Source organism: Sphaeramia orbicularis, chromosome 24, assembly GCF_902148855.1.
Source record: "Sphaeramia orbicularis chromosome 24, fSphaOr1.1, whole genome shotgun sequence".
NCBI lineage: Eukaryota > Metazoa > Chordata > Actinopteri > Kurtiformes > Apogonidae > Sphaeramia > Sphaeramia orbicularis.
Genome location: NC_043979.1, coordinates 21937584 through 21960386, shown reverse-complemented (window position 1 = coordinate 21960386; position 22803 = coordinate 21937584). Strand labels below are relative to the sequence as shown.

Genomic DNA, 22803 nt, shown 5'->3' with positions numbered 1-22803 from the left:
TACTGTTCATCGTTTTCTACCATCCTTTTGGTTTTTTTCGCGGTTTCGACCGTTCTTCCGTGTGAGACCTGCTGTATTTCAGTAAAGACCTTGCCTTTTTTTATTCTTCCTTGGACTCTTTGTTAACGGAATCGTTACACATCAAGGATACAATGTTTTCATCACATAAATGGAATTCATTCGCCACACGTGTGTAACAAAGAATGATAAAACGCTACAGAAGTTCTAACTGATGAGACCTTGAGCTGATAAATGATGAGCTCCTATGGCGATGCAGCCACAACGGGCTTGTATTATCCGTATCGCACAACTGGTGATATCAGACATGGATGTAAAACACGGTTTGTGGGGAAGAGTATGAAGAGTATGTCCTTGTTGTATTAAAGATTATTTGGTCAAAACTCAATAAACACTATCTGACCACAAACGTGTAGATGTTACTTAGTCCCGTTAGGATTATTACATAATTACCATGATGTGATTATTGATCTTGACTACTCTTTTCATTGTCTTGTAAAAGAAAACAGTTGGAATAAATACATGTATTTCACACACTATTTTACATAGTTTTCCTCTGTTACTCTAATTTGCATTAAATAGTTTGTTCAGTATTTCATTTACAACCCATGGACAGACCAGTTTCTGGGATTGAACCTATGAATATCAATACCATTGTCGGTTTAGGAGCTACAAAAATAGAAGTGGGTGAGATAATAGAGAGCTGATATCCCTATGTACAGTCCTGTGAAAAGTCTCAAAACAACATGGTTGGTTGGTTTATTAAAGTTATAAAGATCACCCATGTGCATTTTTCAGTCTCTGTATTAAGATCCAATCTGGATATATGTGAAGTATGTACAGCAGTAAAAACACAAGTTTTCAACCCTTTTGTTCAAACAATATGAGATTTATTGCTTTAACTTCCTGCTGTTTTATATCAGGTTTCATTCAACATGTTTGTAACTCTGCTGCTTCTTGTCATGGGGTCAGAGGTCACAGTAAAGAGTGACTTTAACCTTCAGATCCCATTTAGTTCAGTTTTTTGTGTGTCTTTTAATTCCCTGTATTTTCTTGTTGTATCTGAAGAAAAGAGAATGAAAAATAAAAATGTATGCTCTTTTCAAATGAGCAAAAACAATAAACCTAGAGGTGGCTTAAGACTTTGGCACAGTACTGTATATTCGCCGTTGCCCATGAAGCTGGAATAAAATATTTGTACCTTTTCTTGTGAAATGATTATGACAATGTGATTTGTTCTTGATAAATAAAATGTAACTGGGACTCAGAATGTAATCATTGCATCTGGTCAAAGGTGATTACTGATCGGATATTAAGTCATTTTTAGATTAGACTAAAACATGAATAAAACTTGGATTTGGATGTATACTTACATGTACATGGGCTGTAGCTGAAGATGGGAGGTCTTCTGAGGCCCCTGGTAACCGTATGAGTCAAACCCTCCTATAAAATCAACTGCACAAAAAAACAAAACATCAATTAGAGAAAGCGCATGCCTGGGAACCTCCCACCGCTGATGACTCATTATAATACGCTCGCTACACCTACAGAGGTCTCGACTGCACACTTTGCCTCACATCCACCACCTCTATCACTGCTCTAATCAGATTTCAACCACCAAACTGCTCCGAGTGGAAATTTCACCTCAGCTGTATAAAACCTCTCTGATGCAAATCTAGTTCTATTTTTAGGAGTAAGACTAAGACTTGTGCACTGATATATATTTATGCCCTGAGAATACTCTTAACTCCTAAATAATCTAGGAGGCGTCCACAGCTTGCGGAGCTGTGGAGCTGCCAGCAGGTGGTTGCTTCCCCCAGACTGAGGCAGGCAGCCTGGACTTTTGAAGCGAGCAAGTCGTGATATTTTTTTTTACTTTGATGTGGTAGAGCTCATAAAAGGGTACTTCCTCGCCTTGATCAGCAGCATACTTTCTTATTTATTCAATGAGATTTTGCAGCATCAAGTACAATATGGAATTTGGCTGTCACTGCTGGGATGAAAGCAGTTATACATCGTATACCTTAAGCCTGCAATAAGTCGGAACATGAGTGCTAATACAGAGGGGAAGCCAACATCAAACTGCAGGCGATTCAATTTCCAGAAATACCATGTGTTTATTAATAACATCACAGACTAAACAAATAAAGAGGCACTGAGCTGTTATTGATTCATATCTTTATATCGTATGCTTTACATACTCTTGTTATTCATGTCATAATAAAATCAGTTCAGTGAACATTTCATCCTTGTTTCATTGGAGCCTTGGGAGTTTTTAAAGGCGGAGAAAATGATTTGTGAGAAAGGCTGTTGATATGTGAACCTAAACAAACGCAGCCCACCTTCGACAGCCTTGATCATAACTGTGAAATTATACGTCCCACCAGTACTGGGCAGGATGAATGGCCTGGGAGGGTTTATGCGTGAGATTAAAATGATTATGTGGAGGCAGACATGGGCCTTTTACACCAACTTAGTTCTGGGTCTTGAATCAGTTCTGTTCTGGATCCTTTTGAGCCTTGGTGTGTTTAGTGAACCATCCTACGTCTCCACAGGTTTAGTGGAGAACCGTGGTAATCGAGGATGCGTCATTAACGGAGGACGATTGTCAACGGTGGTGCAATATTACCCCATCCACCTCCATCCTTTGACAGCTTATTTAAAGGTCTCTGTAGTGCTTTAATTGTCAGTTTGTGTCTTACACATTCTTGCATTCAAGTGAAACCGGTGCACAACATCCTACTTTTTCCTCAGTCGATACTAAATCACTGCCTAACTCTAACTGCACATTTTTTCCACTGGTTTCTTAGATTTCTGTAGTGTTGTTGTTTTCTCCATGCTCTTTTCCATTGTGTAGAATATGACATGCCCACAATGGTTTGTACATCAGGTCAAGTCAAGAGAAAACCTTCTTTTCTTTCTTTCTTCCTTTTTCTTTTTTTTTGTTATTACTGGAAGCCAACATTCCGAGTTCGGAACCAATTTATTTTTGGTTGAAATGCTAAGAATGGTTCAATATTAGGTTCAAAAAGTCCAACAACACTAGTTCTATGTTGGTGGGAAAAGTTGGAAATGTTTAAATAAACCAAAATATCAATTTTTATCTTCACATTGATTTTGACTTGGAGATTTTACTTTTTTTGTTATAACCTTACTGATGGTGCGAGAATGCCAAGGTCGTGTCTCCACTTTGTTGTGTTGCAATTCAGTGATTTTACCAATCATTTTAGTTCTATAATTAGATATGGGTGGCATAAACTTGATTTTTAAGAGCTGTTATATGGGTCAGTGTCTTTAGAGGACAATTTTTAAGTAGATTTTAGCTTGCTGAATTAAGTACAGATTTGAGGTTTTAACAACTACAGTATATCTGAAAAAACTTAAAAATAAAACAAGGCTCAAATCAGTCAATCAATCAATCAATCAATCAAATTAAAATGGTCGTCTGCCTTGACCAATTGGGGTTAAAGAGAGAGGGTCAAAGGAAAAGAAAGTGAAAGTGAGAGAGAGAGAGAGAGAGAGAGAGAGAGAGAGAGAGAGAGAGAGAGAGAGAGAGAGAAAGAGAGAGAGAGAGAGAGAGAGAGAGAGAGAGAGTATAACTACCAATTATTAGTACAAATACCCGTAACTGCTATCACTACTACTCCAAATACAAGTACTGACAGTGGATATACAACTACTGCAGCTGTTAGTACCAATAATAGAAATTTCTATCATCTATGTAACTGTATGATAATCACAACTATATGGATAAATGAGTGATGATGATGGAGACTCTATGAGCAAACAACAGCAGTATTTTGAACACTATAACATACAGCTTAAGCAGCTTGGTAACAACAGGTAACATGTTTCTTTTTAACATTTTCATTAACATATACAGGTCTATTAGGTGACAGTAACACCAGCTAACGTGTTGACAGAAAAAAGATCCAGTGTGTGTGTATCTTTATCTAAATGTAGAGATATGTGGACAGTAGATAATGTCTTATCACAATGTTGACAGTTAGCAAGCGCTTTGGACACCGGGTGTGTTTTTTTTTAGTGCGCCAGATTTCTGTCACATTTTGAGGGAATGATAAAACTTGAGGATTTGATATGTGCAGATATTAACTGCCACTGGCATAATGTGAGTCCTCACACACAAATTCACTTAGCTTGTCACAAGTATTTTACAGCTTATCACTGTTAAAAGTCAGGTAGGTGTATGTGAGCAGGTTTTAGCTGCTTGAGGCATGTGCAGCTGATTCCTACAGGTATCATTCCTTGCTTCTCTCATGTTTTGTCTGCAGCTCGTAGCATCATATACTGCACTGGATTTGTACTTGTTTTATCACTGTATATATGACAAAAATGATGCCGTATTTACTTTTTTTTACAGCACACATCCACAGTAGAGAGTGGCTCAACCATGAGATGACATTAAGTGAATCTGACAAAAAGTATATTGGATTAGAATCGCTTACTCCACCTTTAAGAGGTGTCATCTGACTTGGCAGACAACTTCACCTTTCACACACCTCCCGCCATCGACTTAATGCATGTGAAAGTTTGATTATAGCACCCGCCAGGACAACACATCCTCTCCACTCTCTCTTCCTGGGCTGCTTAAATACAGCGCCATTGTATGATCGTTCGACTCATTACTGTTTTTCACCCAGACAATACAGAGCCATCGCCAATGCTTGATGTATTCCTTCTTTGTGTGGATTCTTTTGTGGGAGTCTGGCCTGGTGTGAACGGTAAGAGTTTCCTGCTGATTCATGCTGCAGTCAAATAGCCTCAGCAGAGTTTTTTTGCCGCTCTCGACCCTTTGAACACAAGAGGAAAACGGAGCCCCTGACGTTGTCAGAGCTGCCTATCGAGCTACAATGGCCCAATTTAATGGCTCAAACGTTATTCACAAATGAATGTACGAGAACAGGAGTATTTCTTCACCAGCCTGAAGCTGCCGTGTGCAATTTGTAAGAAAAATAGGAACCAGCAACAAACAATGAAACATTTAACAGACAAATACTTTCACACTGTTGTGGCATTCTGTCATTTTTCTGAATGTTTATTAACTCGAATACTTTACAGACATAAAAATTAACCCAAGACTGATTCTACTGAGATTATGGTTCTCTAAGTAGGTGTGTGTGTATGTGTGTGTGTGTTTGCTTCATGCTGTTTTCCAAGTGTGTCCCTGTATGTTTGATAGGAATCTGACACATCTGAGTCTCTTTGACAGATAAGACTGGATATGATGATTAATCTCCCACACACACACACAAACAGACAGACAGACACAACCAGACACACAAAACACCTTCACATTCATCTGCACAAACATGCACATGCACAGAATAATTATCAGAGTAATTAGCTTTCTCAGCAGCTCAAAATCTTCATTGGTCCTTAGTGAGTATTAGCTTCTTCACCCAAGGCACATTTCCCTACAAAGCTCCCTGATTATTGTTTAGTCTTCGGGACTGCATTAGTGCACAACATTTTCTGCAGTCACATTCAAGAATTAAGTCCTGGCAACATGAAGATTACATCGGAGAAAGGAGAAAATTGTGTTTTTGCCACATGAAGATGATGAATGAGACATGATGCTGGCATAGAACGCTGATTTTTCAGCTTTTGATACTAACTTGAGACTTGTATCTTCCTCCAGATTCCTTCTAATAGCATTGAAAAGTGCGAAATTACAAATGCAGTCTACTGAGATGTACTTGTGCACTCATGAATTGAAAATGTGCATGGAAAATAGTCACACTGTCTGAATTTGTTAAAGCAGGATTATTTGTAGGTGACTTTATGAGAAGACTGTAAGGTTATAGGATGCTTGTTCTATGTTTCTTAGTGGAGGAACTCATACAGTTTATAGCTGTGTTTCATTTGTTGTTTAGTTTCATCAAATTCTCTCTCAGGGTAAAAAAAAAAAGTACAAGCTGAGGTCGAGAGCCGAAGGCCAGCATAACACTTACGCAAAAGGCCAAAAAATAACTGTTAGACATTAATTATTTAGACACGGAACAAGTGGCATTTTAGATTTCCTGTCATCACAAAGGGTATTAAAATGCAGCGTTGGAGACTCTCATCTCCAAATAACCCCTAAAACTCAATTATTCTGCATAAAGTGGAATAAATAAAGAGAAATACTGCTCTGAAATGTTCTTTAACAATTAAATGATTTCAAAATTTACCATGACCTCATCGAATGCAGAGATTATGGTGCATGAAAAGGCACTAGAAACAATAGCAGTTACAGCACGGAGGTCATTTTCTCAACCCGACTCAGGAAAGCAGGAGAACTTGTCCTCTCTCAGCAACTATTTCCACTGATCCGGGATGCATTTATTACCTATCAATATTTATGTGTTAGCAAACAGCATCCTCAGTCCAGTGTTGAATAAGACATGCCTGGTTATTGATCCTCAGGACACATCAGCTGCATCTACTCTAATGGAATAACTAAAACGATGGCCTCAGGTAAATGGGCTCAGTCAGGTTAATGCACACAGACAGGTGCTGCATCTGAAAACCAACAACCACAGAATTAACGTATTGATTCGACTCATTTTCCTCATCTGTATCTGGTATTAAAATTAAGCGTAGCTGCTAAAAAGTTATTTCATAGCGTCATACGGTCGGTCTTGAACATCTTGAGTGTCTTTTCTTGGTGATGGTGGTAAAATAACACAGTGAACATACTGTATCTTTGATCCGGTGTGAATCTCAACCACATGCTTCCATCTCTGTCTCCCTTTGATAATGGAAATGAATGAGCCTAACTGCAGAATCTGGGGGACAGAAGACTGACTGTATATTCAGAGTCAGTCAAGGTCTTTAGTCCAACATGGCTTCATTTAACCCTTCAGTCCAAAATGAATGAACTATGAGGACAAGCCGTGATGGACGAACAGAAACAGATTGAATTTATTTCACGCGTCTCACTTCACACTTCCATCTCAGAAGTAACAGCTACCCAAGCATTAACCACCCACACCTACTTCACAAAATATTTTCCACACTGACTGTGAGGATAACCTGTTCCAAAACAGCCTGTGTCCAGTCAGAACTTGGCAACCGTATCGAAACAGAGCACACTGTAAACATTGGATCTACATGGTTGGGTGTAGGTAGTGCAATATATGTTTTCATTTTTATAGCCTTTTCTACACACAAATTGCCGCTGTGAGCAATGCTTTGAACACTGTGGGTGCATCTGAAAGTCCTTTTTGCTTAGGAAAGGTTTCTGACTGAAATGACCCAGAAGTATCTGAGTGTCAGCTGTGATAAAAGCTGTCTGAATTCTCTAAATGCAAAGGAAAGGAGCTTCACTGCTTCCTTTTTATAGTCTCCTTTAACATATGAAACACCGGACTATACTTTACAAGTTTGAAGACTTTGGAAGAAAAGGAGAGAATGCCCTCCCACAATTCTGACCTTAACATGACAGGATGCATATTTTCATCTTATGCAACTGTCTGATATGATAATATGTTTCATACGTTAAACCAGTGTTTTTTTTAACCTTGGGGTCGCTTGGAATTCAAATGGGGTCTCCTGAAATTTCTCGTAATTGATAAAAATAAAAACTTACTAAAATATATGATGAGTTGAAAGAGATAATCGTAACACATAAAAGACATGACAAACTGAAGCTGAAACTGAAGCACTGTGGTACTGTTTATCTGTCAAATGTTCATTGTGGTTGGTTTAAGATGCTGCAGCTCTTTCATAATTCATAGTTTGAGTTATTGTTTTTTCAGTATTAATTGTCAGCCTTGTAAATTCAAGCTGGACTGACTGTACATATCCTGACCAAGGAAAATAAAATTCTCACTTTGTGCAGTAATCTACACCTGGCTTTTCTGCCTCCATCCATAATAATATACATTAGATAGCCTAAATGTAGTCTAAAATTAACGTTTATTTCCAACATAGTAGGGCAACATGGTATTGCAGTGGATAGCACTCGTGCTGATTCCAATACCAGTCGATGGGGACAGGACCTTTCTGTGTGGAGTTTGCATGTTCTCCCCATGTCTGCGTGGGTTCCCTCCGGGTACTCCAGCTTCCTCCCACCATCCAAAGACATGCACTGATAGGTTAAGTGGTTAATCTAAATTGCCCATGGGTGTGAATGTGAGAGTGATTGTTTGTCTCTATATGTCACCCCGCCTTTGCCCATAAGTAGCTGGGATAGGCTCCAAGTGACCCCTGTGACCCTAGTGAGGATAAAGCGGGTTCAGAAAATGGATGGATAGATGGATAGATGCAACATAGTGTAGAAAACTATTACATGGTCAAAAACAAATTAATTTTAGCAAAAAAAAAAAAAGTCTCCGTTTTGAATGTCTGGGGTCACCAGAAATTTGTGATGTTAAAATGGGGTCACGAGCCAAAAAAAGGTTGGGAACCACTGCGGTAAACACTTATTTGTTTTAATGAAGCAGAGCCTTTGCTTGGTTTGCATTAGCTACACCTTCAATTTAAGTGTTATTTTATTGCAGCCGGTAGGAATATCATTCATTAATTTTTGGTTCCTTCAGGCACTGATGCCTTAATAAAACTACACTGTAAACAGTGAACTGGAAACGTGTTCTTCATGAAGAGAAATGCAGTTGAATCAGGATGGAGGAAGTGTATTAGTGGGCTAAAGTGTTATTACAAATGTAGGCATATAATGTTTAACTCAAACAAGTGAACTTAAGGATGATCACATATAGGCTAGTAGATTTACAGACACCATTTATAGCTTCATGTTTATCTTGCATAGATTTACTATTTTAGTATAATTGCTCTAATTCAGGATTCATATTGACAATATGATTGGACAAGAGGATGAGTGTGACTATTAGTGCAGATTTAGTCTTTATTTAGGCCTATTTCTGTTCCATCCTTGATAATGAAGTAACGATTTTAGCCTATTGAACACAATTACATTAAACATTAACCTTTTAACCACTAACATATCTGTGGTGCTCGTTCTGTGTGTATGATTTATTTTAAATATTACTAAATATTCAACTGTTTGCTCAATAAAAAAAGGTTAGAAGTGTGCTAATAGAATAGACCTTACACTTTCCATAGACATCTGAGCATACTCAGTAGTGCACCTCCCACTGCCCTTGTAATGGGGGGGACAAAACACAGAGCAGTGAGTGAGACTGACTCACTATAAAAACAGATGGTTTGGGCTTTTTTTTACACTGTTATCCTAGTGGTTTTTGTTTTTACTGATGATTGCAGTGTTGTTGTGTTTTTCCGTTATCATTACAATTTTTTTTTTTTTTTTTTACTGTGTTTTTACCGAGTTTTGACTGCTGAGGAGCTGCTCAGCTAGGTGCCAAAAAGCAGCTGGATTGATTTAGAAAAAAAAAGCCCCAAAACAAAAACGACAGAGTCAAATTTCAAATATTTGTTGTTGTTCAGTGTGTTCCAGTTCACAGTTCATGTTCAATATCCTACATCTCTCAGTGATGTACATTCTGAGTGCCTTATTTAGTAAAAACCTGTAAAACTTCAATTCCACTCTTTGTGGAAATGATGGCTTTTATGACACTTCTACACTGCAAATTCCCAGCAGCCTGTTTCATTGAAGTAAAGTCTCAGGGGTTAAAGGGATAAACATGGTAAGAATGCACCAAGGGAAGTAGTTTCACCACAGCTGACCTATGTAACATCCATCTAGTGTAAGTGCAGCTGAATTCTTTCAGCACCAGAGTGCTATTTCTTGAGTCCTTATGAATTCTCCTTTCCATCTTTCCTCCCCTCCTTAATGTTTTCCCCAGAGGTCAAGGATAAGTGGTTAGGAAATGTAGACAGGAGGTATTTTGGACTTTTCAGACACAATTTTACCTGCTTTACTGTCCAATTGTTGACTTCTCAGGCTTTATTAGCTTGGGCTGGGTCAAATACAAAGCTACTTCAAAAGTCAGGCACATAGTAAAGGTGTAGCTTTACATCCCCCTGATTCTGAAAATCCTGAAAATTGCTACAAAGTTGGAAAGCGGCCGAGATGGAGGTGATTAATAGCTGAATGTCCTGGTGTAGTTGTGAGACAGGAGTAGTTCAGGGACATCGGTATGACTGACAGTCGTAAGACATTTATATAGAACCGTATGAGGCTCTGAAAAGGGTTTGAGTTTGAGACTTCACCACCTGAGAAAGACCATCTGAAAAATCAATATCCATTCACGCTTGTGCTATATTTAAAATATTTTCGTCGCTTTTTCTCGCCGTCATACAGTCAAACAGAACTAAAGCCCTGAAGCCTCTTAAATTTCCCACATTCTCCCCGACAAAAAGAGCATTTCTGCAGCCTGGGTTCTGTGTTACTGTGGTATTTTAATGTGCTATTTCAGATTCAAACCAACAAGCAAATTAATCGACGGAGGCAGTGGTGTTACGAGGCAAAACCACTGCCCTCGTCTGACTCCAGTGCTGCTAAATAGAGTGAGGAAAAGGCTTCAGTTTGACCCGCCTGAAAATGAATGAGGTTTGACGGAGGACGGAACACCCCTGATTAGACATGGAAACACTGACATTTTCTTGCAAATTTCATGATGTAGAGTCATACTTAAAGTCTGACTCTTGATCATCAAACTGGGAAAGCTCAAAAAGATTTAAAGAGAAGGATCACCACTAGTGATGTGTTTCATCACAACGTCAAGTCAGATGATTCCACTGGCAGCTCAGAAAACATGGAGTTTTTAGCATCACTTCACTAATTTGTACGGCTTCAATAATAATAATACTAACACTACTACTACTACTACTACTACTACTACTATTACACCTACTACTAAAACTACTACTTTTTCTACTACTACTACTTAACTACTATTACTACTATAACTACTCTTACTTTACTACTATTACTACTGCTACTACAACTACTACTACTCTACTACTTCTTCTACTACTACTACTCTACTACTTCTACTATTACTACTACTACTACTACAACTAGAACTACTACTACTACTTCTACTTCTAATACTCTACTATTTCTTCTACTACCACCACTACTACAACTACTACTTCTACTTCTAATACTCAATTATTTCTTCTACTACCACTACTACTACAACTACTATTACTTCTACTACTAATACTCTACTACTTCTTCTTCTTCTACTACTACTACTATTAATAATCATAATAATACACGTAAGGCTTTTGTCTCCTTCTGTCTGAAACCATGGATGACATACTAACTGGAATAATGACTGCATATCAACTGCTGTCTTGGTAATTAATATGAAAATTACTTTTCAATATCTGTCTGTTTTTTAAAATACCCTAATGCATTATAACTAAACTCCCACATAGTCCATGAAAGAAAACCAGAAACTTAATGTTATTTGTTCGTTCATTTTCAGTTATTCTCAGACAAGAACAATTAATCATCAGTGACAGTTTTAATCTTAGCGACAGTTTTGTGTGTAACATTACCAGCGCTGATGCTTGAACAGTGACACCACTGAACCCAGACAAAAACAACCTTCACATTATGTCAAAGAAAAATCATCTGAAACTGTAAGAAGCAGCTTATCCATTGTCACAGCTGATTAAATGTTCTCTTTTTCTATTAAGGTTGATGTTTGAGTGACCGTAGCTTATTGTCACATTTTTGTAAGTGAAAACAGATGTTTAACTCACCAACTATTCACAACAAACACTGAAGAAATGGAGTCATAACTGAATCTGTATGCAAATAAAAGTATAAACTGAGCATGTGAGCAAATATCCACTGGTATCTTGGATAGACTGCAACACCACTATGACCCCCACAAGGACTGCATGGTTCAGATAAAGCTGTTTTCTTAATTTTACATGTCGACATACACTTTTTATTCATTTGTGTACAGGCCTGCATAAATACATTTTTATTTTATATATGAGCTATGACACTAATTTATTTGGTGTGATTATCATACATTTTTTTTCCAGATTTCCTCGTGCAATAGAAAGCTTAACATATAGTAAAAATGACTAATGGGTCTTTGCTAATAATTGCCTGATTAAGAACCAGCAAATGATCCAGAAACCAAAAGAAATTGTTTCTTAAATGAGCTTGTGGTGTGTGACTGTATACTCACAGCTGTCTTCCTCTTCTGAAATGAGCTTGACCACATAGCAGGCGTAGATGAACCCCACCAACTAGAGACAGGAACAGGGAAAAAAAGCAGAAAGACAAAGAGATAAGTCCAGATCTGATGGATAGCTAGATAGATAGGAGAAAGATAGACAGAGCAGACTGAACAAAGAGTTGGAACAAGCAGAGAGAACAGGTGTTGGTGAAAGTGGAGCAGCAGAGCACTTTGGTATTTTACTCCAAAGTAGAGCAGTTAAATCAATGGACACACATACATTTATATATATATATACACACACACACACACACACACACACACACGCACACACGCACGCACACACACACACACAGAATGTTTGGTAACCTCAATGACAACCACAAGGTTACCTGCACGTTGGTTTACTGCAAAAACCTCAAACCCTATAACAAAAATAACAACTAAAATATACAATAACCTGTCACAACTGCCATCACTTCTCAATTATTGCACTGTGGGTAAACATAAGTGTGATACTGATCACTGAAATTGAATTTTCAGCTTCCACTATGTCTACAGTGTGACGATGTCATAGCAGATAGTTCGTATTTGTCACCATCATCAAAATGAAAACCGCTCTCGGAGGGCTTTAATGCGCCTGTCTTGTAACCAAAAACACAGAGGTGCATCTCTCATTGTTCTCCCTCGTGGTCTCGCATCCGCTGACAACAATAGCGGCAGCAGACTGAACCATTAAAAGAGCTACAGCGCTGTGTTTGTGACCAGAGGAAGACAGAAATGAAAGCGTGTGTGTGTCTGTATGTGCTCGTGCGCTGTTTAGACAGTGATATAGCAGTCCACAGTAGCGGCGCACCTTTTGCTCTCTGATCTGCTCTCTCATTGGCCATCTGTTTCCAAGGCGACAGATGGGAGACTGCTGATTGGAGGAGAGCTGCAGGAAGGTGCGGTCAATGTAAGGTCGGCATTTTAATGACCTTATTAGCCCTCGATAATAAAGGAGGAAAGCGAGATTAAAAAAGTAGATGAATAAATGTTGGAAGGAGTGAGGAAGTTGTAATCAGAGGTGGAGACACTGCACGTGTGAGGAAGGAATTATACCTGAATTAAAGCCTTATTGCTTAAATCAGGCTTTAACTATTGGTAAAAAAAAATGATGTTGACCTGGTTTTCTATTGACTATGTCGACACTTGCCAACACACACACAGTACACAAGCATGTAAACACAGCCAGCTGCAAATGTGAGCAACTATATTTGAAATTCAGTGTATATCTCAAGGTCTCGACCTCATTTAGTTTAAATAATGTTCAGCTCCCAAAGCTCCTCTCTCCTCCCTGCTTTTCTCTCTCCTTCTCTGAGCATTTCATTCCCCAGCTTCTTCCTCCTCTTCCCTCTTTCCTTCCTCACCCTTGCATCCTTTCCTGTCTCTCTTTGCTGTCTCTGACAAGTAAATCATAGTCGTAGAAATAAAGTGTGTTGGTCTGTTGGGGGATGATTTTATTTAAAGCCTAGCCAAATACTAGACATCGGTGCCAGTATCGGCAAGGGGATCAACAGCGATGAGAAAATCAATTTGGATAACACAGGGAGGCTTTATGTAGCAGAAATGTCCTGACAAATTACCACCGGTTGGAGATGTTGATAAAAGTTATTGGCTGTGAGGTCTCGGTTTAACAGGATACCTTTATTTCCAAAGATAAGGCTGACCCAAAGATGCTGATGGCCTCCGCTGTCAGCTAAAATTTCTATGCAGTATTCTTTTTCAAATGAGAGTTGTAAATGTAACATGTTTGGAATGCACTGGAGATTTTCCTGTCACATGCAGTAAAAGCCTGAGCCGAGCCCCCTCTCTCGTCTGCAGGCTCATTGCCTCAGAAAATGACTCCTGGGTTCGGTTTTGTTAGTAGCACTGAACGGGGGAGCAGAGAACCGTGCTGCCCTGCAATACAGAACATTTGATCAGCTGTGACAGGGTGCGTTTCTCTGCACATCAATATCCTGTTAATATTCTGGATCCTCTATTATTCTGTTTTGGTCTTGCTGCATGTAAACCTAATATCCTGTTTACAATAAGCCTGATTATATCACCTCTCAATGTGAGAAAACCCAAGTAAGATAGCTGAGGCTGGGACTCCTTATCTTGTTTTTTTAGTTGGAGTTTTGGTCTGAGTAGGTTTGGCACTTGCAGTTATATTTAGACTATCCTGTTGTTGTGAAGCCTGTAAACTCTTTACAGGTACCCGCCGTACCTGTAAAGTACCTGGACTTTAAAGTTCGGTAAAAAAAACATATTGATATAAAAAGTAAATAATAAAATTCTTCACGACTGGATGATGATATAAGTAAGATTGAGATCAAAATGCATCAAGTCAAGCACTGCTGTTAAAAGCCCACAGCACTGCAGTCAAGTGACACTGACACTCGCCTTGAAAATGAAATGTTTATTTCTTATCTTATATTTCACTGAGTCTACTTCTCAGTCACTCACCCCGTACATTTAAGGGTACTGAGAATGTATTATAGTGCCAAAGGTTTGTCAAAGTACATTACAGGAATTACCTTGTGGGAATAAACTGGAGTTATTTCAAACCATTTCTAATAAATAATTAAAACAAAACAGAGCAGCAGTGATGGTGACAGACTTGAGTTTAAAAGCCCATTGGGTAAGATTTGGGGGGGTTATAATATGCATAATTATGTTTTCATTTGTATACAATTACACCAAAATAAGAATCACTGTATTGCCTTTACCTCTGTAAAGCTGTTTATATCTACAGAGGGAGTAGGTCTCCATGGAGTTTACATTCTTGCAACTAAAAAAACCAGAACAGACGAATTAACACTAAAAGCCTCTCAGATTTTTGCAGCCAGTATATATGGCGTGGGCGACACGCTGGTGCAGTGGTTAGCGCTGTTGCCCCACAGCAAGAATTTGCTCAATTCCCCGGGGGGACCTTTCTGTGCGGAGTTTGCATGTTCTCCTGTCTGCGTGGGTTCTCTCTGGGTACTCCGGCTTCCTCCCACAGACCAAAGACATGCGCTAATAGGTTAATTGGTTCATCTAAAATTCCCATATGTGTGAATGTGACAGTGATTGGTGGTTTGTTTCTATATGTCAGTCCTGCAATGAACTGGCGACATGTCCAGGGTGTACGACACCTTAACCCATAGGTAGATGGATAGGCTCTAGCACCCCCGAGACCCTCTTGAGGACTACGCTAAGTTCAGCAGATGAATATGTGACATTGTGTGGAGGTTATCCAGATGGTTTCAGTACGCAACTTCACCAATAGATGTCACTAAATGTTACACTAGAGTGATGACGACATACACTGATTGCAAAGTAGTGATGAACAGCGGTGTTTTATTTTATCTGCATTCAAACATGACCAAGCTACAATGCTATGAAAAGTCATTTTATTTACATGAATCATGCATTCACACTCAACATATGAATATTTGACCTGGATACATGGACCGTGTAGTTGCATAAGAAGCTGATGCTTACCGCCAGTGTTATCAATTGATGTGAATTTGGTGGCTAGCTAGCACGATGGCTGAGGAAGGAGAGGCGAGCTAGAAAAATGTGGCTAACAAAGACCCTGTGATGAAAAACAATACCACTACTGACTGGAATATTTCGGGATTTAAGAGACGGCAAGTTACAAAGTGTTGTAGAAGAAATTCCAGAGGAGGAAAGCTTCAGTGTGTGATGTTTAGCAATGTCTAGCAGTGAATGCCAATTGCCTTGTCCATACCTACAGAAAAAAGTGCAGAAGGTACAAGAGTCACAAGGTCTTACAGAAAAACACCTTACAACACTCACCATAAAATAGAAAAAAAGGAGATGAGAAGAGGTTTGTTCTGAGTTAGTGAAGAAACACAGTGGACCGTGAAGTAACATAAACACAACATGGAGCATCCAGTTGAAAGAATTTAGCCTGGACTGACAGCTTATTCACTTTGAGTTTCTCTCGTTTAGGTCATAAATCAATGTGAGAGCTACACAATGTACAGATAAAACAAAACAACTGATTAGCTTAGCTAGTATATCAAATAACACATTAACAGTAAGCTTATTACAGACACTAAAACTTTGCCAAAATGAAATTTGACTGTTGAACACACATTAATACGTGAACACACTACTTTCGACTGAAGCCAAATGCTGCATACTGTTTCCTTCCTGTGTGTTTACCTTTCACATTTCTGCTCTTTGTTTTGTATATCAAATTGAGTTCCTTATATGTGTACAGATCCTTTCAAAAAATAAATTTCTGATCCAGCACTAGGGGTGTAATGGTACAGAAAGATTTTGGTTTGGTACATTTTTGGGGTCTTCAGTTTGATACATTTTCGATACGTTTTTGGTACAGTGAAGGAGACCAGTGATGGGGAGGTACGGGGGGTACGCTCCATAACTACCAAAACCGAAAGTGAAACTTAACATGCTTTTGAACATCCGCCCTGGCTTCTGTGCCTACCTCTGTTGTCATGTTTACCCCCCCCTTATTGGCGCCACAGCCTCAGAATAAAGTGTGTGTTTTTTTGCAGTGGTGCTAAGAATTAACCTTGCACATGAGTTCTGCTTGTGGCCACCCTACTTCCCGAGTGGTTGCGTTCTTCATATAGGCTACATGTATTCGTTCAGTACACTTCTGTATTGTATCGAAGGCTCCAAACCGAAACAGTTTGGTACAAACGAGTGCATCGTTACACCCCTATCCAACACTAAATCCTGAATACTTCCTTTCAAAGTGCATTAGAAATGTTAACTGAACATAGGGGGGATTTAAACAATGATTTTTTTTATTTTTTTTATTTTCTTGTGATTATACACTAAGGACTTTCATAATTATGATCATATTCCATTTCTGAACTTGGACCCTCTTAAACCCCATTAAATCTTACACAAGGCACCTTTAATAGTGGGGCATTCATGTATAATTTGTTCAGTTAAAGCATGTTTGTAATGGTGTTTTTCATCTCTTTTTTCAGTGGTCAAAAGCTACTCAGTGATCTGGGGCTACATTAACCATAAACCTGTTACATGAGAAAGAATCAGGATCTGTGTACATACAGTAATATGCATATTTCAACTTACTTATTTATCACAAGTCATACTGTCACTGCAACACTGAACAATGTTATTGCACACACTGCAGATTCCCCTCCCATTGTGCATATAAGGGGAAGTTTAATCCCCCTACATGCCCCCCTTCTGTTGTCTGTGCTTGTGTTTAGACTGAATTGAACTGAGCTGCTCCCAGGTTCCTCAGATTGACACAAGCCCCTCTTTTCATTTTGTCTCTGGATTAGGGTTACCTAGTTACTGCAGCAAAACTGAAGGATGCTCAGTGTGACGAGTGGAAATGGAAATAGCTCCACTTTAGCGTGGACTCAGAGGGAGTGTTGTGCAGGATCCCTGCTCTGATCAGTCTGACAAGCAATAACTTGAACAACTTCACCATTTCACCTCACAGACTCATGTAGCTCATTCAGATCCCAAAACCTTTTCTATTTTCATGGTGACACACAACATCCCAGAAGGCAGGGAGGGAGAAGACATTCTTTATCCCATTCGTTGAACATACTGTACAGCAGGTGCTTGTTGCCATGGTAAACACAGCAAATGTAGTTAATCATGCAACAGTGAGGCAGAAGACCTGTGACATTATCTCAAGGCAAGGGAGAGTAGCCTAATGGTGTGGCTAATAAACTGTATTTCCCATAGACACGTTCTCCCTCCACAGTAACAGACTGTAATTGTTTTCTCACAGAACTTGAACAGAACATTCTGATCAAACGTTTGCAATGATGCTTTCTGCACTGCGGATACAGTAAAACAGCCACAGTTTTACCATTTTTGTCTTTTACACACCGAGGCAAACTGCAGACATTTACAGCCCAGTTTCAATCTGAGGCTCCAAAGGTTATCTACGGTGTGCTAAAGACTTTGATTACAGCTCCCATTTGGCCATGATTTAAGATGTGTCCGTGTTAAGAGTAATTAAGTGAAGTAAGTAAATGAAGAGAAAATCAGATAGGTGTATTGCAGTTAATGTACTGCTGTCTCCAAGCCAGATGACACCCTCGATCCAATTTACAGTGGAGTGTGTGAGAAATGATGGAGTCTATTACCATACAAACTAACAGAAACTAAATTACATGTCATTGTTGTTTTTATTTATATGAAACACAGACTGCTTTCAGAGAAATGCTAATATCAGCAAGCTAACATGCTGAGATCACAATGCTAATATGCTGGGGACGGTGCTGCAAACAAATCAAACAAGTAAAGGTCCAATGTGTCAGGTTTAGTGGGATCTATTTGCATAAATGGAATATAATGTTCATAATTACATTTTCATTTGTGTGCAATCATAAAAATGAGAATAGTAGTGCTTTCTTTACTTCGGCATGACCTTTTTATGTCTACAGAGGGAGTGGGTTGCGGTTAAAGGAGTCCACCATCTTTCTGCAGTAGCTCAGAATGGACCTCCTGCTTTTTTTCTGTTTTCGTCCAGCCTTAAGGTGCATCACCATCATCTACTACGTCTGAGTGTGGATCAGAGTTAATATCCCAGGAAATAAAAAGCCCAGAACAGACAAAGCAGAAAATGAGTGTGACGAATGACCATTGTAGATGAAGAGTTGCAATCTACGTCACTAAATATAACACACTGAGCCTTTAAATAGGACTGTCTTTTAAAACCAGACTAATAAGTCAATGTAGAGTATAAGGATACCTACGCAATACTAATTATCATTACAATAAATGTAAAACCTAGGACAGCAAAGGACAATGTGGCCAAAAGGATCAAGAACCCGATAAAAGTGCATAGCAACATCTGCCATATGGCTAAAAACGACATTAAATGAAAAAAAGATAACTGGGTCATTATTTTCACCGCCTATAATCAAGCTCCTAATGCTCCAGCAGCAGAGACTCTGATAGCAGCTAGAGGTTTTTAAAGGAGCTCAGGGAGAAATTAGTAGAATGTCAAACAGCTGGTGTTCAATAAAGAAAACCTGTGTGTTCTGCACAGCCCGAGACCAACAACTCAAGGCGAGCATCATGGGAGGAGACCTTTTCTGAAAGCAAGGACAGATGCCACAGGAAGGCGTTTATAGGTCAGTCACCCACTGACGCAGTTTGCCCTCTGCCAAGGAGGAAGGTGAGGCTGCATTTCGCCAAAGGGATCACGGTAGAAAGTGCTGACGTTACTACATCACTTCCCTCAAGGTCTGTAACTTGGAAAACTAAATCAGCTCAGAGGTTGATGTATGAGCAACATTTCAGATCACATTGTTATTTAAATAACGCCTAGATTAAGTCCCATTTCCCACTCCCTCTGTCCCAGAAGAAAGAATCCTAATTGTTAAATTGCCATCTAATTTCAGATACTTTTAACTCTATGTAGAATGCATCGCTCTATGATGAAGACTATTCATCTAAAATAAGCTGTATCTGTGCTGTGTTGAATGTGGCACATCCAGTGGCTCAAATCTATGATGATGCCTCTTTAAACTTGAAAACTTCACTCCAGTTTTTCCCACTGTTCTCTTTCAATTATTTGTGATGAAGATATTTTGTCAGTGAGTCAAGGCTGTGTTGAAAAATCGGCATAATTGCTCTGGGACAATCAATAATCTTTTCTCATCACTTCATACAAACTCTGATGCCAGTGAAACATAAATGATGCACAAATCAGTTTTAACCTAATTCATTTCAAAGGATGTTTGTTTCCATCATATGGCACAGATTGTACATTAAACAAATTTGCACCAATCATTTTCTAACAAGCTTTTGTTTATTCATCCAAGAGTTTCAGATTATACAAGTGTTACCTGTCTTAACATTCAATACAAACAAAAAGTGAAAGGTTTTATTTATTCATGGGATTAGTACTTTAGAGCACAGCGGGCGCTTTGGTTGAGTGACACCAATTTCGCATGCATTGTTCTTTTCCTTTTTTTCTGTGTTTTCTTTTCCTGTCTGTGATCTTTGAATAACAACAGCAATAGAAACTAATCTGATCCAACAGATGCTTCGTGAATAAATATTCACAACATCACAACAGGCAAAGTTCACAGTTTTACCTTCAATTCAATAAATAAGTGAATACAATTAAAATTAAGCTTTTATATGCTAATCCATCATGTTTTCCCAGTGGTGAGGCATAAAACCATATTCGTCCATTTTTGCTTTAGAGGATTATAAATGACACACAGAATGTTTTTGGTTTATGTCCATACAATAACAAGAAGAAGAAGAATACACACTATTTGTAAGTGCTTTTCAAGATACTAAAAGGCATGAGTTAAAACAAGTAGCTACAGAGAAGAATTCATTAGAGTATAAAACAAGCAAAACAGTATCGCAAGGCCATCAAACCAGCACTTGAATAACAATGACATGCTTTTGACTTTATTTTCTATGTATTTTCTTTAGTATCCCAAAAAAGACCATTCTGTCATGAAGTTTTCTACAAGAGAATACGGGCTAAATAGACTTAAAGTAGAAACTGTGTGATTTTGTGTCAACATTTTGGAATTTAACACAAGAATATGAGCCAATTTGAGGCAAAGCATATTTATTAACTGGTGTTGGGTTTACAATGCTGTTTGGTGTCACTAATATGCATAACATGCAACAACCAGGCACAGCTAATGACAGGTTCAATCCCATGAGTGAAGGCTGATGTAATTGTGCAGTGCTGCAGGTTTTTTTTTTTTGGGAACTAAAAACAACAGTAGGTGATTTCATTGATTAGTTCCTCCACTCTGGTTACGCTAATCAGTCAAATTATGTTTTCGGCATACGCTCTAGGCTACTGAAACAGCAGGAAACTTCCTCTTAGATGCTCTTTTTGTGGCGGAGCTCATGAAATATCATTTAGCTACTGCACGTCTGCGGATGTAAAATAGAGCTGAAAAACTGTAACCACAGAATCACACTTTGACTCCAACTGTGCTCAAGTCTGGCAGGGAAGGTGTTAGCCTACATTTTGTTGAGGACTCTCCCTGGAGAAGCCCTCTGTTCTGTTTCTGCTCAGATCCTCATACCGTGCAGCAAATAAATGGGATCCCTTTTTGTTTGGTAATTTGGTGAACAATTCTGTTGCTTAATCCTTTAGAAACGCAGCAGTATGTCAGACGACAAACCTGTCAGCTTCTACAAGAGCATTACAGATCAAAAGCAAACGAGTTAACAATTTAACAATGGAGCTAGAGGACAAAGCCTGGGGACTGTATCATGATGCAAGTTTGACATACTGAAATGTCCACTGTGCGATTTACCATATGTACATGCAGCTTCAACATTACTGAAGAAACTGGACTCGTATCATTGTACATTTCCCTTTGTAACAAATACTAATTTACACACTCATAATTGAATTTTATATGAATCTATACAATGGCATTCTTTAAGTCAGAGGGGAAAAATCAATGTTACTTTTTATTGGTGAGGCACTGTAAAGTAAACTACCCACTTATCCTGTTACACCGGTAACTACAGCACTAGAATTCTGCTTAATGTTCCCAGGCTGAACTCGGCATAACTGCTTTTTCAATTTATGCACCATGGCCCTGGAATGAATTGCTAAACATCATTCCACTTGAAACACTTCCTTATTTAAATTCCTTTAAAAGTACTTTATAAACTGTTATAAAAGACCCATGTCACTGCTTTGCATAATCTCTATAGATGGTATGAGTTATGGATATCACCGGTATAGTCTTTTTTTTCTCTTTCTTACGTTCTTTATCTGTCTTTCATTCTTCTGATACCTTTATTTTATATTGCTTTAATGTGTCTTATACGCTAAAGCCTGATCTATCCCCTCGTCACACTTTTCAAGTTCTATCTCCTCCTGTCCTCACGTCGACTCCTCATCCCTCCCAGCACAGATGTGAGCGGAGGAGTCGAGGTGAGGACCCGAGGAGAGAAGAGGCATCAGGCATTTAACAGCATGAGACGTCCTCGCCTCGGAGCCGTCATCTCAAATAGACTTCATTTAAATGTGACGTGTGTACTTTTAATTCAATTCATAACAATGATTATGTGTCAGTATGTAGGGATGTCATGCATATTTTTATTTGACACACATACATTTGATCGTTTTAAATACTGACACGACTTTAGATTGAAGAAAAGTTTGATTTTTTAATTAGTGCTCCTGCTGTGGTTTGTGTGATACAGATGGGTGTCACACTTTTTCTATGCATTACAGTCTGATCACTGAACAGAATTAAGACATTCTTCAAGATGGTGCACCAATATCAGATCATAAAGCATTGAGGAGTTGAGGAACAGAGGAAGTGAAAAATAAGGAAATGAGAAAAGGCCGATGTGAAAGTGTTACTCTCTGGATGTATCTCATAACGACCTTCCTGGATAAATAAATACAATTCACAATCAAGCTAAGTGGTATCACAAAGGTCAACCCAGGATTTCTGTGGTCAATCGCAAAAATAGACCAAGAGCCAAGATCAGCCACATGTTTCTTAACTACTGAGGAACTTAAGACTATATGAGGTATGTCAGAAAAGTTTCAGGACTGGTGTCACAAAAGATATATTTCAAATCCAAACTACAAACTACAAGTTTTTCCCTTCAAAGTAACCCCCCTGGAGTATATAACTGTGATCTCAGCTCTCTGCAGTGATTGAACTTTTTTCCACATGCT

The 22803-nt window shown here is 38.7% G+C and overlaps 1 protein-coding gene across 2 annotated transcripts in view; it reads right to left on the bottom strand.

Annotated features, from left to right (window-relative positions):
• nkain2 (sodium/potassium transporting ATPase interacting 2) overlaps positions 1–22803 on the bottom strand; it is a 118493-nt gene that overhangs the window by 5623 nt on the left and 90067 nt on the right. The window contains exons 5-6 of one of the 2 annotated variants that reach the window (XM_030128955.1): positions 12117–12177; positions 1392–1473 (exon numbers count right to left, since the gene is read on the bottom strand). In XM_030128955.1, coding sequence (XP_029984815.1) covers positions 1392–1473; positions 12117–12177 — 143 coding nt within the window. Of the gene's footprint in view, positions 1–1387; positions 1474–12116; positions 12178–22803 lie in introns of those variants that run through there. The other variant, XM_030128956.1, reaches the window with a different exon arrangement.